This window comes from Diachasmimorpha longicaudata, chromosome 11 (assembly GCF_034640455.1).
Source record: "Diachasmimorpha longicaudata isolate KC_UGA_2023 chromosome 11, iyDiaLong2, whole genome shotgun sequence".
NCBI classification, from domain to species: domain Eukaryota; kingdom Metazoa; phylum Arthropoda; class Insecta; order Hymenoptera; family Braconidae; genus Diachasmimorpha; species Diachasmimorpha longicaudata.
The window spans coordinates 4,330,726-4,352,131 of record NC_087235.1 but is presented as its reverse complement, the minus strand read 5'-3'; the positions used below and the strand labels follow the sequence as shown (position 1 = coordinate 4,352,131).

Below are 21,406 nucleotides of genomic sequence, written 5' to 3'. Positions count from 1 at the left end.
TGTTGATGGGTATTTCAGTTAACATTCATCCAATCTACCCGTAAATTCTCAATCAATGTCAAGGATTTTTATCGTATTACTGTGTTGATGAAATTTTCGCTCTTTAAATCCCTAAATCGAAATCAGTATCACTTGTACAATCAGCCAATGACTGACCTGCAAAAACGCGTTCCCGAACATGTGCTCCAAAATATTTCTTTCTCTCATACGGAAAGAAATATTGAACCGAAATTACGAATCTTTCCCGCCCTTCCGGAGTGAAATATAGTTGAGAAAAAAATTTCTGAACTGTCACAGAATTTTCTTTAGCGTTCCGTAATTTTTATTTAAATTTGCAAACGAATGGGCTATAAAAATACAGAAATAATTTTTCAATATTACAAAAATGTAAAGTAGGAGTTCAGCATTATATAGAGACTGCAAATAAATCTCATTACGCACTTTCTCAGTGAACTTTCAGGAAAAAGTCCAAAACGTTCCCGAATCCTTCTTTTACTGGCAGATTACGGAACCGGCACGTAATTTATAAAGAATTTCACTCTCAATGTGCAGTTGACACTTATCCAGTGTAACCGTAGGTCCTTCAATCAATGTTCAAATAGTGTTTTTATACCCCAATATAGTTGGACATGCACAGACCTTATCTAACAGACTGTTGAAGCGATGCGCCCCACGCAGTTACCATTTGAAATTCAATGATGTTGACGTGGAGCGATTCCCTCCGAGTGGTACATGTTATGGAGGTAATCCCGAGGTATTGGCCAACACCAGGCACGAGTCTCCAATCGGCTCTCATCGTCGATTGTCCTAACACAACTGGAAGCCCATTATGTTACCCAAATGGGATGTTGTTGGGCCACAGTGACCCTAAATCCCAATATGCGTCCCACGTACCTCCCTCTCCTGTACTCCATCTGATCGATTTTCCAGTCCTCATCTTCAGTCTGTGGTTTTTTTTATTTTCTTTCCACTCGCCTTTGTCACTTTGAAGCCGCTGAATCCATTGAAATGGAACTGGGTGTTGGGCTGGAGGGGAAAGAGAGCAGTTTGCTACTGCACTCCCTTCTCTCGACGATCTTTGATCGCGAATGAGCGGAAAAGCCTTCAAAGTCAATAAAAATCCATTCGGTAAATTGGATGAGAAAGAATTGAGATGGAAATTGTTTGTCTTCGCTCCATCTCAGATGGAATTCGTGGAAATTAGGGAGAGCCAAGTGGGACACTCTTTATCATCGAATTGGCTTTCGAGGTGGAGCTTTTCTGTGATATGAAAGTCCCATGAAGTCATCGAGATCGCAAATACTAAATTAAGAAGAATTAATTCTGACACAAAATTGAGAAAAATGCGGAAGTCCTCAATTTAAGTTTTTGTCGTTGGTCCGTTAGAGGGGATGATTTCTATTGGGGCACATGAATTTGTTGAAGAGGGTATTTTTACTGGGGAATTTTTGATAAAAATTAGATAAAAACCTCCAGAGGACGAAACGTGAGACAAAATGATAATCAACCCCTGTTATGTCAAATTTTGTTGGAAAAAATCGACTTGGAACTCTAATTTTTGCGATAAAACTAACCCTTGTCCCTCGTTTCACCCCTGAAGGTCTAATTTTACCTAAAATTTCTTTCCATGTGTCGCGCGTTCCGTCGTGCCCCGTCATTTTTACTGAATACTGTCTCGACTGTCAGATTACGAAACTGGCATCGTAGTTTTTAAATAATTTTTCTCTCCGTGCGGTACAGTAATTTTTCACCGATTTTTTTCTCCGTGCAGTGCAACTGATCCCATCACCTGAAAAGCCCTTCTCGGGCCTGACTGACCCCCTGGATCGCGTGAATTCCAATGAGCTCTAAAGGGTCATCTGTGACTCGCACCACCCGTAGTGAATTCTCACTCCAGATGTTACTCATGTGTCTGTACTCACCACTGCCACATCGTGTGGTCCCTTTACTCAAGCGCATATATAACATCAAACTCTGGCTAATGCAGTATTACATCTTCTCCACTTGTATTTATACAATATGCGAATGACGTTTACTGCCAGTATCACGTTTATTCCACTGGCCACCTAGTAAACGTAAGTACCATCGTATAACACTCCTTGGGGTCTCTTTCATCTCAACGCTATTCTTGATATATCTCACATCTTAGTTTAAATGGCCTTTTTGAGTGGGTGGGGGTGAGGCAAATTTCTTAATGAGTTTAGGAAGAGAACTCTAGACTGTAGGCGGGATTGACCTTTTTCCCCATCCGGAAGCACGACGCCTCCCTCCTAAATATGCATTTCCTATTTTTTGCCTTTTTTTAAATTTTATTTTCTCTTTCTCTCGGCGCAAACGGTTTCTGATTGAATCAATTTGGAGGAAATGTGGGTCAGTCGAGAGTTTTTGGATATCAGTGGAGGACCTGGGATATTGCCAATTTGATGTATTGGAAATGAATCTAGAGTATTACTACATGAAAAAGAAATCAGTAGAAATAACGTATGGTAATCGTGAAGATAAAGTGAAATAAAACGTTGGAAATTACTAAGTGTTAAATTATTAAGTAATGGACAACTTTTCCTAGACTCTAATCGTCAATTATCTAACTTGATATGAAATAAATTACTTTGATTACTTTAATTCTAATCAATGATTATTGAAGCCTCAATTTCATTTGACGAATTAGGTATTTTTTCGTAAAAATTCACAGTATGGGGGATAAATAATTATTTATTTCGTATCGATAAAATATAAATAAAGAGTAACATATAACATTCTGGTGATATAATGTAGAATCTATTTGAAGATTGTGGTATTTGGAAGGAAGTGGGGTGTGGTCAGCCGTATTTTCATCACCAGTAACATCGAATATGTAACTTCAGTATTTTGTATCATTTTTATACGTCATAATTTTCATTTTTTTTCATGACACTTTTTCCAACACAAGTCCTCTCCACATATTTCCGGGAGGGAGGAAAGCGTGTGTATTGCTAGGTGCATTGCGGTCAATTTATTGTTGTCGTTGTAGCAGTTGCACCGGACACGACGACGAGATAGTTTCCAACTCGACACATTCACAATTCCACAACTTCGTTTTGTATTCCGGTGGAAAAGTAAAAAAAATACGTCTATCTGGGCTGACTGGTTGGAAACAGTGATTTCAGATGATATTAACAATTTTTTTATCTGTTGGAGCGTGACAGAACCGAAATTAAAAATTAGTGGAGGGCAGAAAAATGTTTTTCGAAAAATAGAAAACATCTTGGTAATATATTTTCAGGCTTTTTTATATAGATCATGTAATTGTTTTAGGTAATAATACATTGTATGGAGAATTAAAAAATTAATCTATAATTTTTGCAGTAAATTTGCTGTAAACAATAGGCAGTAAAACATAATTACTTATGTACACACACTAAATGAAGTTTTGTAATTTTTTTCTGTAGATTTTTAGGCACTTACTCCTGGAACTATTTCATGAAACACTTTCATCAAATTGAGCGTTTTTTTTTCATGTTGAAATGTTATTTCCTTTGAGAAAGAAATGGTCCATCAATCATTCTAAATGAATGTTTATTTCGTAATTAATTTATGTCTCATTGGGTATCCCCCAAAAGTCAATCCAAATGAACGTGTTTTCCGGAGCAGGAGAAAATCGAAAAAAAAATACAGAATACTCCCAGGGGTAGCTGAAGGCGAGTGAAGGGCGTATCCCCTCGGGAAGACACAGAAAAATCTCTAATTTTTCCGATAATACTCGACGAGTCGTGACGAACGGGACCAGATGCTGCCCCGGACCCCTGAGAGATTCTTAACAGAAGCTGTATAACATCGATGTGTTTTGAAAACGTGCCGAAATTGCGACAAACTGAAAACACTCAAGTGATCTCCACCTCCGGAACCTCTTTATAAGGGCGCGTGGAGCGAGGGAGCACATCCCCGAAAGATATTCATCTCATTTTATGTAGATCCTTGGGATTCTGTTGGATTCAGCTGGTCCAGATGATTCACCCGATCCTGGCGCACATACGAAGAGCTTTTTTGAACCTCATATTGCAAAACTATAGAGAAAGAAATTTTAGGTAACACTTAGACCTCCAGGGAGGCAAACCGAGGGATGAAGGATAGTTTTATCCCAAAAATTAATCTCCGAAGTCTAATTTTTCCGCAAAACGACCAAAAAACTGATTAATTATCATTTCGTTCTACGTTTCACCTTCTAAACGTCTAATTTTTATCCAAAATTTCTTTCCGTGAATATATTTCTTCCTTTTTTATTGACCGTTTGAACTCGATGAAGAAACATTTCCAAGGAATGTTCCCTCCAAATCCCTACGCATATCAGTATTTTTTAAACAAATTCATTTCTCTCTTCACAGATTCGTATTTGTAATTCCAACAAATGGAAAAAAAATCTTCGATGATTTATGATGTGTCCGTAACTCGAAGAACCACAAGGTGAATATTTGTAGGGGTTTTAGGGTGAAAAAGATAGGGGGAGGGGGGATAAGCACTTCAGGGTACTTTGCGGCACTCGACGCACTTGAATTTTAAGGCCAAGTGCCGGAAGCGCCGCATCCGATACACCGAGATCACTAGACTCCGTCAACATCTGTTTTGGAAATTATGCACAAAGCTTGTACACTTTTTTTTTCGCGGGAAGATAGGAGGGAAAACGCCACTGATTTAAAATTAAAATGTTGCAGGGGATTTTTTCTTATTGAATTAAATTATTACAGAGGGGAGTTGCTGAAACAACACTGACACTTAAATAATATTACAGTTACTTCCCCCGAGAATGACCGAAATCACGAGGTTGTGGGTAACGACCAGAATAGCATTAATATCCCAAAGTGAAAGATGAAATTTGTGCCTTCACAGTTTAGCAATAAACACTAATTGAATATAAGTGGAAGCTCCGAAGTTTGCGATGAAGTACGTCAGTCATTCGTCAAAAATAAAATCTGAAAAAAAGTCCCAATAAAATTGAACAGGCCCAGAGTGACCTGTCACACTGTCGTGTCGTATCGCATTTCATGGGAATATTTTTCGCCCCAAAAACTTGACTCCACAAATCCAAACAACCTCATCCACACGACACATCCGGTGATACTGTCCCATAGAAATCATTTCCCCTCCCCCACTTCGCTGCTGATTTTTATGTAAAATTACCGCTCGGTGAAGGCGAGTCGGGGAATTCAGTTGAAACGATTTTGGCTCAAAGTGTGCGTAACGTCGGGATCTCAACGTGCAAATGACGCGAAAGATTCAACGAAAGTCAGGAAAAGGTGTCGACGTCAATTCTCCCTGAAGGGGTGTCGGACGTTCGGCTGCGCTTCACGGCCTGTCCAAACAGCCATAAAGGTAATTTGCCGTAGAACGTAAAACTACAAAGATTATCGTGCCGACGGAAGCGAGCAGTTGGAGCTTTAAAGGATTACAAAATAAAAAAATATATTTTTAAAGAATTTTCGTCCGAATTTGCAAACAGAAATTGTAATTAATTATTACTATTCCATACGCAGTACACGCACACAGAAATAAATGTTGGATAGCAATTAGATCCGTAGAGGACGAAACGTGGGACGAAATGATAATTAACCAATTTTTAGATCAAATTAGACTTAGGAGGGTAATTTTTCTGATAAAACTAAACTTCACCCCTCGTTTCACCGACTGAAGATTTAATTTTTACGTAAAATTTTTTTCCGCGCAGTAATAGCCAAAATGATCCTAATACTGATAACACTGATAACAATGATAATAAAAATTTTCGAGAGCGTCTCCTTTTCTAATCAAAAAGGCTGAATCAAAGGTCGTGGGGAACCGAAATAATCGTGACGTTGGCTACATTTCCGGTGAGTGGGTCTCGACAAGACGAACTTTTTTCATTTGAACTTTTTTATTGTTCAACTCGATGGCGCAGAGTAATGACTGTATGAACAATTTAATCGTAAATGACTTTCAACTGCAGTTTTGCCTGATTTATACACCACACAGAGGAAAAACGATAAAGAGGAGAAATACAAACGGTAATTACAATATGATTTGTAATTATTGGGGAATTATTTATCTCGAAAATCTGCTAAAATGTTATTCATCGTGAAGCTCTTCATCTCCTTCACACTGAATACATTTTTGGATAAAAATTAGACCTGGGAGGCTAATTGTTGTAATAGAACTAACATTCATCCTCTGGTCCAATTTTTACCTAAAATTTATTTTCCTGCATTTTCCAGCATGCTCCATAAATCAAGTATTCACAATATTTGTAGAAAACCGAGTGGCGACTCGTAAGTAGTGACTTTGATGTCCACCAAGTGTTGAACCATTCATGAATATCATTAATAACTTTTTGTCAGTGAGGGATAACCCTCGACGAAGACCAGAGTAACATCAGCTAACTCCATTAATATTTCTAGACTGCTCTTTTCCAACCATCAGTCTGGTTAATTATCGTTTGACTGATGGTCCTGAATAGTGTAATACCCCCACCGCAATGTGAATCCACCAACTGATCGATTCCATGTCCCTTCAGCAAGTAATCTCAATAAACAAATCTTGTCTTCAAATATTTCTTTTATTGTCATTGTGATTGATATTTACATAAATGTTGAGCAATTCGGTGCCTCTGTTATCAAATTGAGAATACATCGAGACAGAATCATAAAATCTGCGACTATGCATTCACTTAAATTAATGACTAATTTATTTATCAACTTCTCTTAAGGTCGTTATCGTACGACAGTCTCTGTAAAAAGTTTACCGGTTAATGTCAACCAGAAAGTGATGGTTTTGCAGCTACTCTTTCAAACTATTCACCATAAAAGTTTAAACAAAAAATGTCGAATAAATATTTCGAACGACAACAACCTTAACACTCCAGAGAGTTGAATTTATAATTTTTACTATAAAAAAAGCAGTAAAATAATCTCTTTTATTTTTTATTGTACATCACTCGACGTATGTTTCCCCTTTTCAATTCCTTTGGCAATATTATTTGGCATTGTTTATCCTCCGATCTTACAACTAATTTCCCACTGAACAATTAAGTCAATTGAACAAAAATGTTTCCTTTGGTCATGTTGATCCTCTAGAAATAGTCATGGTAATCAGGTCCACGTGTTACACGCAATAAAAAAAACAACTTAATACTGTTGATAATTCAATTATGAGGTGGATAATGACTATTATCATTGGACTCGCCGCTTATGCTCTGGACAATCATATTAAGGCAATCGAGGCTGCTACCACTGCTCTGACTGGTTGAGCTCTCTGTTCCTGCGAATCCTGCAATCAAAAAAAAACGAGTCATTGTTAGGTACATGTGTTAATGGCAAAATGGAGTATGCACTATGTGGCTTGGGAGAATCGATAATCGATCTGGGGGTTCTGTCAAGTGAGAGCAATTAATTCTATTAAACGTGTCGCGGTTTGCATGGAATCGTATTTTGATGCTCTAGACAGCCTGAGGAGATGTCGGCGAAGACGAGGCAGCTGGAGAGAAGATTAATAATTAATACACATTTGCATGCCCCAGTTGATTTTGCAATTTGGAGAATTAAAGGGGCGTAACAATTTAGGGAATTTTTCTTAGTTCGTGGACCTCAGAATTATTAAAAATTTTAATAATTAATGAATAATCAATACAAGTTTACAGTATCAAAGAATAATTAAACATTCAAGAGCAGAGCAGCAGGAACAACATTATGGAGACAAGAATATGGAGAGAGCCGGATAATGCAGTGAATTATGTAAAAAAATGAAAAAAACTGAATTCAATTTGTGGCATTTAATGTCCCTCTCCCCTCGAACCACATCAACACGCTTTGCCCTCAATTTGAATAATTATCGTTGCATAAACTGACGGATTATATTGAATGAAACAAATGGCACTATTCGCATTAAAAATGGTAAATTACCACTTCTTTTGTCATATGAAGCAGACACTGAGGCGACGAAATCTATCGCGTTAAAAATACAGTGAAAATTACCATAAAATGATTAATTAAATTGACGTCACTAAATTTTTTATTTCTCGAGTCCCCAAGACCATTCACCCCAATTTCCGTAATTGTCACTGCATGAATTGACGTTTCTAATTAAATAAAACAAGATGCACATGGAGTTTACTTCCATGAATAAATACCAGAATTAATCAACTCCCGATTCCCGGCTGTTCTCTAAATATGTGTATCGATCCATCGGGTTCAACGAATTCCCTGGAAACCATCACTTTATATTTTACTCAAACAGTTATAAATTATCGAAAGTTTCGATTTATTCAGTAGCGAGGGGTAGGTAATGCAGCATTAAATGATCGATAACATTTGAATGATTAAATAGTCTAGTGGAATATGTTGGAGACAATGAAATTTCGAGTACATGGTGAAGTTGAGAATTGAAACTTTGAGGAGGGATGTGGTAATTAGGGTGAAGTGGAATAGACCGTGGTGTGATTGGAGTTGGGGTAACAAAGGAATTATTGAATAGAGGGAGCGGAAGGTCTCTCGGTCCATTTGCATTTCATAGAGAAGTGCTTTAGGGCTGTAGAAGCCTAGGTATACAGTAACAGTGTGCTTGTGTCCTCTTCAAGGTCCACTTGCTCCCCATCTAATTACATTCTCTAATTACCACGAGAACATGGATAGAGTCAATGGCGCAATCTCAGGATTTTTTTTTCTCTTAAAAATGACGACTCCAGTCCGCATCCCCTGGGGAATAACGTTCTCGGTTATAAATACAATTGTGAAATGAGAGTGAACAGTGAGGCTGTTACAATGTGTTACTAAATGACTCGGAAAGAACATCCAGAGATGATGAATTGATATTGGTGGACCCGGGGATAACTGAGGTGGGATTCGAAAAGTGCTTGTTCAGCCGGTTTGCAGACAAGTATTTTCCATCTCTGCCAAGAATAACCAAGTTCTGAGTATCTTTCGGGGGAAGTTCATATCTTGCCTCAGGGGTTTCTACGATAAGAGCAGGAAGAACTTCGGTGAGAGAAGAATAATCTTATATTCAGGATGGGCTTGGGTTGATCTTAATTCGGTGCTGAGGAGATACGAATTATTTAGTGTTTTTTAAATAATTGGTAAGTATCAATATGGGGGGGGGAGGGGGCAGAGAATTTACGATTCCCTGGCAATGAGAAAATCTTATCATAATGTAATTTTAGGGGAGAAATTATGCAATGGCTTTTGTAAGATAATTTTGAGAATTATTTTTCATATCTAACTTTTTCATGTTCGTAGATGAAGTAAAATAGAAAGAGGAAAACTCAGAATTCATCTCCCCTTTCCCATCACATGCCCATCTCCCCTAAAATAGCGATACATTCGTCTGAGAAAAGCCTTTCCACATCTCCATTTACCACCTCCTGATTGTGATTCGGTTTGGCGTCCTTGGCGTGAATATCTAAATTCCCAAGTGCTCAAGAATGTACCATCTCCTGCCGTATGCAACTGACAGAAACGTATTCCAGAGAAACGTGAGAAACACAACTTTGAACGATATAATCCATTGAAAAAGGAGCACCACAAAATAAGACTTTACAAGCGTTAGAACCTGTCAGTTGGGCCATGTGACAGTGGCATGCAACGGGGTTTATAACAAGGTGAGGGGCCAGAGCTAAACTTTTCGAGAAAGACAGTTGTCGTCGTATCAAAGCTGGAGATGACGTTGGCTGTGAAGATGGAAAAAGGAGAATGGAGACTCTCGGATAAAAGAACGATGCAATTTCCATCACAAGCAATCATCGTCCTGGTCTAATTATCGGCTCTTCGTGGAGTGCAAGAACTTTGAAAATGATTGGAGTGAAAAAAAAAAGGGTGAAATGTCGTCATAAGCTGTTGGACTCATGACTCTGGTGTAGTGGATGTCTTAAGTGTTTAACGTTGCCGACGGCTGGTGCAGTTCACGAGGCACTTAACGGCGCAACGTCGGTGGTAAGGAACGTTGGAGAGTGTTGGCATCAGCATTGATCGATTGTAGCTTGGTCTGAAGGCTTGATGATGATGGCCTCCTCACACACACAACGAGCAAGACGAGCAGAGTTGGATGGAGACCATCGTGCTTGGTTGGATAAAGATGGACCTCGGAATGAAATGGAGACCAGAAGGAATGGGAGATGTAATAATATTGGAATGGAAATGTGACGACAGATGTCAAACTATGAGGACTGGCTGGCTGGAGACAGGTGGTATACACAGCATCCTGTGGTATTTGGATACATTGGTGGTATTGAAACGTACTCTCTTTGATCATTGATCTGGAGGAATCAAATATCCGAGGATTTTTTATTTATTTTTAGTAAGAGAGCATAAGCCACCGTAATCTCTCTGCTATGAGAGAGCTTTGATCCACGGTCTCGTCGGAAATGTCGGGATAAATAACTGCAGATGAAAATCTTTTCTTCCTCTGGATTATCTTAAAAAAAAAGAACTTCCTCAGTGAAAATCTCGAACTCGTAAACCACTCTTTATGTACAATTCTGTTTTTAGCTTCTACACGTTTGGGTAAAACTTTTCGCTTAAAATAACCCAGTGCAAATGATTTTTACTATTTTTACGGTAAAGATTTGCGTCGTAATGATGCTCTCGGGCTTGGCAGAAACTTTGGTTCCTTTAAAAAAGTTTCTCCTCAGTCGAGTAATGAACAAAGCCTTCGGTCTTGGGAGAGTCAAATAGATGAAAGACGACACGAGTTTTATCGTTTTCATCGTTTGGGTGCCAGCAGGGGGCGATTATATGGTACGTACGATTAAATGAGATTGCTGACGACGAGGTTGTAAATATAATTTTCTTGTTTTCCTACCATGAACATTACAGGGCAATTCACATTCTAATTATCGAAAAAATAGAAGACCACGAACAAATGCATAAGAACTTGAAGAAGTAATTCCTGTGAATCTTCTTAACCCACGATTGCGGAGAAAAGTCTAAATGAGATGCGATACAGGGAAAGACATTTTAGGTAGCAATTAACCCTCCAGGAGGCGAGAGGAGGGACGAAGGGTAGTTTTATCGCTGATATTCGAGGTAGGCTATACAAAATATCAACAAATGGTGCAATTCTATTGGCTGAAATTTGGGTGGGAAAAATAATCCGAAAAATTAATTTTTCCAACAAAAATTTACCTAAAAAGTGGTTGATTTTCATTTCGTCCCACGTTTTGCCCTCTAGAGGTCCAATGTTTATCCAAAATTTCTTCCCGTGTAAATTAATATTAACATTTAATAGACTTTAAAACATTTTGCACCACTCGGAGTGATTTTATACTGGAGAATCGTTAGTTTCAACGCTGCGCATTGTCAACGGAATGCAAATGAACCGAAAAACCTCGAATGCAGGTGACTGAGAGAAGGGGAGAAATAGAACACAGTCTGGGGGTGGGATTGTCCCGACAATTTGCCTCGTTCGGTTTAATGTAGGTACCAATGCATCCCCGTACGTTCCCACATATTCGTGAAAAGCTAACGAAATTATGTGACTGTCACTATTTTCCGGGAAAACCGGGGGTGTCATGGGACAGATGATCGTATATTCCTCTCGCTCCGACATCCCCACGTATTTTCGTTCACCCGAGGGGAGGGGGGGTGGGTTATTTTTCTCTCAACACGAGATAAAACTGAGCCTAAACATCAGATGGCTTTCGAAGAGGAGAAAATGTGTAAACGAAATCGTTTAATGGCTCATTTTCCGATAATCATTGGCTGTTTTAAAATTCAAGTGGTTTAGAGGCTCCCGAGGGTCGTTAAGGTTTTTATGGCTGGATCAGGGAGAATTTGAGCATTCAAAAGACTCATGATTTATATTAAATAACGACTTTGAAGTTTTTCAAATCGCTGGACGAAATCTTTGAGAGTTTAGGAGAATTGGAATAATGAAAATAATTCTAATCTAAAGCTCTCGCTTGTGCATGAGCTTGACCTATTTCTTAATTTTCGAAAAATATCTCAATTTAAATCGTATTCAATGGCACTCTATTAATAATGACTTCGTAAATATCCACGGAATTTCCTGTATTTCAAATACAACTAATTTACCGCAGTTTCATTCTAAATGATTTTTCCGCGTGCTCGGCGATAGCAATAGTAAAAAATGTCCAGTTACTTTTGGCAGACCCAATTCCGAGATTTTCATCTAATCAGTGAAATTAATCGTCCGTTTTGCACGGATTCACATTATGAAGGAGGTAAGCCAAGACCGACAAGCAAAAATAACTGGTCAACTTTCATGGATGAAGCAATCTACAAGGGTATACATTATTTTTGAAACGGAAGTTAACAATCTATGAATAGTTGAGTTTGTCGAGAATTCTATCACTCACCACCAGAAATTTTCAGCCGAATGATATGTCGAATCAGCATACGAGTACCAGTGATTTATGTACCTCGTTTCTATCTTGAAAGGCATTATGAATCATGGGGGGTATACCTTGTACCGGTGATTTCTCTCTCCCTCTGCTACCCTGTGTCTGTACCCATGCGCATTTACCTACAACCGTGACACGATAATTCATTGCCATGTTAAACGCTCGTTTCACGGCATAATTTAAATGGGCGTTACGCATTTAAGTATGCACTTGAGAAGAAAAGTCCCTTGAACTTGATGTTCTTTTGTAAACGCAAACGAACGCATAAAGATTTACAGAAAATCATTGAAAAAAGGCGGGAAAATTCGGATACTTCGTCATGACAATCATCGATACCTACTTTAACTAATAATTATAATTAAAAGAATAATTATAACAGTAACCGGATATAGATGTAATGAAGATAAAAAATGATAATTAAACGTAAAAGTCCAGGTGAGTAATGGGAGAATTTACAAGTATTATTTATAATTTAACTGTCAGAAATAATTGACAAACGAGAGGGAAATTATCAATCTAATAATTTCTCTGTGGCTGAGGAAGTTATGGGTGTGAAATACGTCATGTGACTCTGAATACTGTAGTCTGATTTATCGAAACCATAATCGAGGAAATTATGGAAATAGTTCCCAGCCATAACTTCGCCCCACACAGCACTAAAATATTCAATGGCTGAAGGGAACAAATTCACCAACACTCGATAATCCTTCGTTTGGATGAAATGAATCTAAAATTTCATTCATTGTTAGCAAATGGAGAGTTCTAATAAAAACAAAAATTTTACGAAAAATATAATGTGACTATAATTTATCTGCATTTGGAGACTAAAAATTTGGTGATTCTCTTTCAATTGCCAGAAAATAATATTCAGTTTTATCTTCGGTTCGAAAAAAATGTTGAGATTGATATTTTAATTTGGTTCCATTATTTTTCACTCGAGGGAATTTACCGTAAAATCCATGTGGAGGAAATTAACTCATTCACTGCCATAAATGAGATTTTCAGCTCTTTGTGGTGCTTCAAGCGCAAACGACAAGAGAAAATGTAAAAGACCATTGCTTTATACCCTATAAAAGTCCGTTAATTGAGAAATTCTCGCTATAATACTATAATACGCTATGAGTAATCTTCATATGAATAAATATGCAATGTAAATCAGCCCAGTGTATGAATTAGAACGGGTTAATTACATTTTCGTCTTCAAAGGGACACTCGGGCGGCCGGTAATTTGCCCGACTCCTCTCCTCTGGGTACTCACCAGTGCAACTGTAGTTTACACACACTCACAGTGAAATACCAAATCCAAAAGGTTAAAACGCATGTGTGCACCGAAAACGCAATGCACACGTGAAAAGACAGACTCCCGTTCATTCGTCGCTCATTAGCGTAGAATAACGTATGTATGGTGAGTAAAAGTTTAAATTGCATCAGTTTGCAACATTGAATTTTCGGGGATTTAATATTTGGACATGTGTTTGAAGAGACCATAAATTCTAGGGACCGATTTATCACCGGGTAACAATTATTTTTAATTGTCGCCAATTTAGGTATTGCACCAATTGGAACAACTTCTGGACGAAAAAGTGAGGGCTACGGATTTTTTTTAACCGGAAAAATGACGGTCAATTTAGAACTGCACGAAGAGAAATATTAATTAAAATTACATACGACTGGAGAAAATTTCACGTAACAATTACACAATTTTTCCAGAGCATTCGGTGATTTCTATCCCAATTGTTCGTAAAAAATTAGGTAAAATGTTCCCAATGATTCTGTGCACAGAAAATTTTCAGTAAAAATTAGACTTCCAGGGAGCGAAAGGGGGAGGAAGGTTAGTTAGTCTAATTAGTCTAACTTTTTCAACAAAGTTGACCTAAAAGGTGCTTGATTATCATTTTTCCCTCTACAAGTCTAATTTTTATCGAATATTTCTTACGTATAATCGATAAGTGAACCCCTCTCTGCAATTTTTACTGAATATTTCTCTTCGTACATTCATGACCATATTTCTGGATTTCTTTACCGCACTGCTAGAAACTAGAGACATTTTTCTTATTGAATTTTTCCATAATTTGGAGGATATTCTCCAGCATCTCAGCCGTAAACCAGTGAAACTGCAGCGATAAGTCATGGTAATGCCCCGTGACAATATATGGCACTTCGAGGTAGGGCACAAACATCTGAACCTTCTCCCCCTCCCTCTCCCCTTTCTTGACACACCAAATTTCATTATTAAACAGAACAACACAAGACAATTATTACGTTTTCCGTGAAATTAAATTATCGCATTAACGAGAATAGTCAGCAGATGTATTTTTGCAATCATTATCCCAGTTTTTGTGAGTTGATGTGTCTGAATAGGGCCATTCTCAAATATCCCATGGGAGTCGAGGCGAAACGCATGGGCATTAATTAAAATAATCAGAATCCACACTGGTGCGACACGCTTCGGTAAATGGCTTGGCACCACCGCCCATGGCATCCCACCTGATATACAGCCGTGAGGATACACAACTGCACATATTCACTGGATATTTCTTATTTACCACCCAGTGTATATATCGCCAATTGCATGTGCACACAATTTCACCGGAAAATTTTCACACCAGTGTCTCCGAAGGGGGTTGTAAGTGTCATTCTAAATGGGTACATGAATCCAGTGTTAGTTGGCTCCCTACACGGAGAGAAAAATTACTGAAAAATTACGTGACACTTCCGTAATCTGCCAGTTAAAACAATATTCATTCAAAAATTATTGAACAGTTGCGCACTGTCTCAGTGATTTTTCAGGGAAAAGTCCAGAACGTTCGAGAAAAAGTTTGGAACGTTCAGTAAAAAAATGCGTAAGTGTTCCGTAATTTTTACTGATTACTGTCTTGACTGGCAGATTACGGAACAGATAAGTAATTATTAAAGAATTTTCTCTCTGTGTATCGCGAGATCATTGTAAGTAATAATAATGATTTATGGAGAGCAGACAACTACTGTCTTTGGGCTGAGTTATTGCTCCAGGGCTTGACAATGCCTACACGATTCCCGAAGTTTAATTAGTAATTTGGGAACTTTTAATTAGTTGATTGAAAAAAAGAATCCCCGGGCTGGCGGAGGTGACGTGGAATGCTGTGAATTGTTTTATCTCGCAGACGAGAGAATTCTAAACGAAAATAAAAACGGTGACCCGATTTGGTTCACTAGTTATCGAAATTCCCGTAGTGTTTTTGGGCCCTTCATGCACGGAGGGACATTGTTCCCTGCTGAAACAAATGTGAGGTTTTTTCGTTGGCGATCTATTATCCTGGGGTTGAAATTCACTAGTGAAACAGGTTGACTTATCTCTGACCCGAGTTTTTGACGAATATCTTTGAATCTAAAAGAGATAACGAAATTTTCGTTACCACATTTATTGTAGTACTCAATGTTCCCCATAAATAATGTTATAACAAAAATTCTGCCATCTCCCCTGGATTACGAGATATTCAACAAAAACTGGTCGCCAATCAAAAGTCACTGTTTCACCGCTTCGCAGCAGAACTGGAACTAAAGTTTGATTAGAAAAAAAAAATTGCGAACTCGACCAAAAATTCTGGATGAAAATTAGAAGTCCAGGGGACCAAACGTGGGACGAAATGACATTCAACTAATTTTGGGGTCAAGTTTTTCCGGCAAAATTGGAATCCCGAGTCCAACTACTGCGATAAAACTAATTTCCGCGACTCATTTTACCCTTTGGAGGTCCAATTCCTTATCAAATCGATCGTCAAAAAATTCTGAAATGCAACGTCGCAGCATCCAAATCCCCTAATAACGCTACACGTGTACACATATCGAATAGCAATGCAAACAGTGCGATGAGTGCTATATGCCCATGGGATACTGTTGAATTTGGCTCGTATCCACGAGTTATATTATCGCACACCCAACGACTATGGGAGACAGAGAAAAGGTCTGAGGCTTTCCTTAGTGTATCCAGAGTCAAAAACGACTGAAGTACTGTACCAGTGTGCAAACGAGGCTTGTTTTGGAACGGATCCACCATTACCGGGACTGATCCCCTGATTCCCCCCGCTCTTGTCTTTTCTGACTAGTGTTGAATGTATGTAGCAATAATTTTTGGCAGGGGAATAACCGCCCACGAATAATAAATATCCATTGTTGTATGAAAAATCGTAAAAATTAATTAAAACTGTCGAGTCACAGGCATAAACTTTTAATTGACAATATTCAATTACTTTTAATCTAATAAATTTGTTCGGTGAGTGTGAATTTTGATGTTTGGTGTTATTTGATAAAACAATATGTACACAACACAATTATACACAATTTATATTACATATTATGCATATATAATAATATATATGCATATATGTATATATTAATTGGAACATTATTGAATTATTTGGTCCACATGAATTATTTGGAACGAGAATAATGAAGCAATCGCAGTGCAGCAAAGACAGTGACTTATAACCGCGGGAATTATGAATTCTCCCAGAATGTAAATACACCAGGCCGAGGAAAGGCACAGTATATAAGTACGAAAATTAGTCCCTAACCGTTTGGATTCAAGTTTTCCAACTGGGCGGTTCGAGACGAGAAATTGCCGCTGGCTCTATTTATCGTGGCTCTATAAATTTCCATGTTGTGCCATGTACACCGAGTGTGTTAAATGTGTGTTGTGCTACGTGAACGTTATACCTATTTATTTTATTTTCCCTCCCACCAGTGGGTGCAGCACGACCTTTCAGATTTCAACTTTATTGGGTGTTCAGTTTCGATTTATTGGGGGCGATTAATAATTTTGTCAAGAGGAATTTGCTCGCGAAATATTGAATGGAAAATTGGCATTCATCATGCAGGAGTGATTATTGATATCGTGGGGGCAAGTCGGATCGATTCTGCAGCATTTTTCAGGGCATCTGCAGGACTTAAGGGATATTTTGAAATTTTTCCGGCCGAACGGAGAGAAAAATTATTGAAAAATTATGTGCCTGTGTGTGTTATGTGTGTATGTATGTGTGTGTCCTCCGCACGGGGAGAATAGTATGAACCGATAACTAAAGATGTCCCAAGCACATGATATTCCATCGTTGAAGTTGGAAAATCAAGCTGGGAGGGCCTGGGGCTGCTGATGGCGCCGTGAATAATCATTTATCCCCGGGTACTCCATCAGCAGAGCGGGCTGCTCCCGCGGAAGTTTTTCGTACAACCAGTACTCAGTCGAGGCGTGAGACGAGGGAATCCCTCGGCAATACACTCGGATACATCGTCAAAGAAATAATCCAAAATTTTGACTGACGGATGGAGACGGCTCCGTGGTAAATCTGACAGTCGTCGATGGAGCCCCACCAGGGGCGCGGTAATCAATATTCTCATGCGAGAAAAATGATTAAAAAAAATTATCAGGCGCGACGAGAGTGTCAAGTTTTGGAGTTACAAACACCGCTTGAGTGCGGAATTTTTCTGAAGAACTTGGCACACCTATTTATTTGCAGGGAAACTTGAAGGAAACAGCTGCTTCATTTTCAAGCTAGGGAGGTTTTTTGCCGGATTATTCCCCCGATCAGTAACTAGGCCAATGGAGGGTGGCAGTTAACGTCAACGTGTTACAACGTGCACTTGTGCAGTTCAAAAATGAAAATTTCAAAATTCTAATTAATTTGGACAATGGAAAATGAACATACTGGAAATAATAATAATGCTGGGGGTTATATATAACCGAGGAAAATAGAAATTGATATCAGAAGTTGATCGGGCATGTGACGCCCCCATTTTTGATTTTTCCCTGGAGTAAGTCAATACTGACATTTAAAAAATACGACTGCTGTCGAAAAGTGGAGTAAAAAGCCCAACGAGTCATCGCAAACGACCATTTGAGACTATTATACAAACGAAAACGATCATATCCACCCTCTCTCAAAATATTTACTCAAACAACAATTACTATTATTCTTAGCCGGAGAAGTTAAAGCCGAGGAGAGCGGCGAAATAAAAGCGTAGAAATTAGTGGAGTTGGAAGGATAAATTAGAGACACGAGAAAACGTTTTGTTTTTTCGGTGGATTACCCAAGTATATATATTTCTCATTGGGAGACAGAGAGAGACAGAAGTGCTGTACTATGGATGAGAGAGAGAGGGGAAAGTGAGAAAACCACGATGAGACTCACGGGTGGGCTATGTATAGACGGGTGAGTGTAACCAAATAGGAACCAGAGTGCCACTCGGGGGTGACAAAACTCATTAATACCGATCTGCTTAATGCTCCGTCTCGTGTCCAGCATTAATCTACTTAAAAATACCTTAATACCACTTTAGGAGTGGAAAAATAGAAAATAATTCTCACCTCGGTATGCCCTACTTCCTGGGAATCAATTAAATTTTTTTAGTGTTCACAAATTCATGGGGATAGAGTAGGAGTAAAGTGTGAAAATTATCCTTCATTCCTGTTTCATTTTTCCTAGATTTTCCGAAGACCATTTTTTACTTGAAAATCTTGAAAAAAATTGGTCCTTTCGAACTGAACGTTCCGTAATTTTTCTGAAACGTTTTGGACATTTTTCTGAAAGTTCCCTGAAAAAGTGCGGAACTGTTAATGACTGACTGGCTAATTTTTAAACAATTTTTCACTTCGCAAAGACTCCGCCCCAGATTTCGGAAAAATATTCCGAAGATAAATATTTTTCTTCAGCCGGGCCATTCTGCGATTTATTTTCTCGTGAGTAGCAACGTCAATTCATTAATTTCCACACGTTTCAACTAATTGCTGTGTCAATCCACACGCCACGTATCTTTCTGACCCTGCCCCCCCTGCTCCCGCCCCGCGAAATGATTAATTGATCTAGTAATTGGTGGGTACCACCGATAGTGCAGAATAAAAAAAGTGGCGGAGCGTGCGAATACGGTCAGTCACCTTTGTCGTCTGTTCTTGCATCATTTTGGCCAGATGCAAGATGTGCACAGGAGGGCAGAGGACTTGGGTTAGTTGTCAGCCAGATGCTGAGCGATTTTTTCACTCACTGCAGCAGTAGACATGAACGGGGCATGAGAGAGGACCACGTGCAGGGTGGCTGAACTTGGCAAAAAAAAAATGGTACAACTTTGGGATGAGAGACTGCACGTGGCAGGGGAATTATTTCATTGACAAAGTATGCTGCATCCGTTTTAAAATGTATCACAGAATCACTTGGGGATTATTTTGTGGGGCTGAATGAACTTTCATGACTTTTTTTTTCCACTTTGTTTCAACTCTATCATTTTGCTCTGTGCTTTTAGAAAAAAAATTGTAATTTTATGGATCCTCTGGTGATATTTTTCAGAGTGTGACATGAAATTTTATTCATAAGACGAAGTTCATAAAATTGCTATTTTTAGCTAGACAAAGTCTATCAAGAAAAGAACTGTAAAATTGTAAAAATCGAATTCAATAAAATTAAATTGATTGTTCAATTCGATTTGTTAATTTAAATTTCCTCGCGACTCCAATTAATTAGAAATATAAAAATATTTTTCCAGTGAACTACTTGAAAATTGGGTGGACATCAAAAGCTCCATTGACTTTCTCCTCAAGGCAGGAGGTAATCTCTGGAAAATAAGTTTCTGAATGACAGAATTTACTGAAAAAGGAAACTCAAACGAAGGTATTCAATCATGTACGCGAAATTAAACTTTTTAATGGGGGGAAAAATTCATTTCTCTTTGATGGCTAGTAGCCGCTTCATATTACTTTCCAATTTCATGAATTTGATTGCACTCGATTTCATTTCAAATAGTTCGCGGAGAAAAACTTGGCCGAGAAGAACCACTCCTAGACTGGGGACAAGAGCGCAGGTCAATGTCCTGCGAAATTTTCCACTTTAATTTCCTCCGTATTCATATTAAATTTTCCCAGAAATTCCAGAAATTTTGCTCACGTAGCATTAGCATTTTTCATATTCGGTAAATTATGCTCGTTCCTCCACACTGGTACCATAGAATTCTAGAAAATCTCTCTTCGTGTTGAATTTATTACTCATTTAGAACCGTCAATCCAATTTAAATTTTCGTGATATGCAGTGCTTCATAATTAACTAAAGGTATAAATTTTTATACAATTTATCAATCGAAATATTCGATACCAAATTTTCAGAAAAGACGACCCCCCTCCCCCTCTTCCCCTCCCCATGTCTATCAAAATTTATCCAACGTTCAGGGAATTAATTTCTCATTTGATAACTCAAATAAGTTCCCCCAACGTTGAATAAACACAGCTCGAACATGCTGAGAAGGAGTGAGAATTACTCGAAACTTTAGCTACCAGTTAAATCTTGAAACTTCATATCCGAAGGTAAATACAACTGTCCAGGACAATCTTGTTCGTTTATTCTTTTCAGAAATAACATTTAATCTCTTTTAAACTGAAACTTGAAAGATTTACTCTGTCCGAAAGCGACTGAGAGAAGAAATAAAATGAAAATCGATGAGAAGACGTGAGGAGAAAAACGACCGAATCGGAGGGAGAGATTCAATTAACGTTCTCAATTTCCCGTGGTTTTCCTCGGTAGCATTTCTGGAAAGAGACCTCAGGGCTAATTAAAATCTCGTGGATGTCGCCTGCCTTTTCTACCGCTCAAGAAAATCCCTGCTTAAATACCACAGATTATTTGATTCATCGTGCTTCATTAAACGCGACAGTTGAGCTCAAAAGCTCCAAAACAGAACAAAAAAGGGCATGAGGATGAACAACTGTTTTTGTATTTATTTTCATTGTTTTTATTCCCTCCCATGCGACGTCAAGAGTAAAAGAAAAATTCTTAACCATCAAAAATATTGATTGTACGAATATTCAAATTGTTTCAAAATTAAATGTAATTTGACAATAATTATGACAATTCTGCTTTCAAAAATTGTTAACGATCGATTATCAAACTAACAAACAAATTATTCACGACTCGAGACATTGAGCTATCGATGTCATTTATTCCTCAGTTCCACCGAATTGCCGACACTAATCAGGGAATCATCTTCCATCCAATATTCTGGAAGATATTTGACGACTTCAACGGAGGGTTTGTT

At 38.3% G+C, this 21,406-nt stretch overlaps 2 protein-coding genes across 3 annotated transcripts in view; one reads left to right on the top strand and one right to left on the bottom strand.

Moving 5' to 3' along the window:
- LOC135167395 (43 kDa receptor-associated protein of the synapse homolog) overlaps window positions 1–21,406 on the top strand; it is a 124,342-nt gene that overhangs the window by 52,717 nt on the left and 50,219 nt on the right. The window lies entirely within an intron of this gene.
- Window positions 6,544–21,406, bottom strand: part of LOC135167406 (myogenic-determination protein) — a 30,511-nt gene continuing 15,648 nt past the window's right edge. The window contains exon 6 of the mRNA XM_064130570.1: window positions 6,544–7,272. Within this exon, the coding sequence (XP_063986640.1) occupies window positions 7,148–7,272 (125 nt within the window). The 3' untranslated portion in view covers window positions 6,544–7,147. The remainder of the gene's footprint in view (window positions 7,273–21,406) is intronic.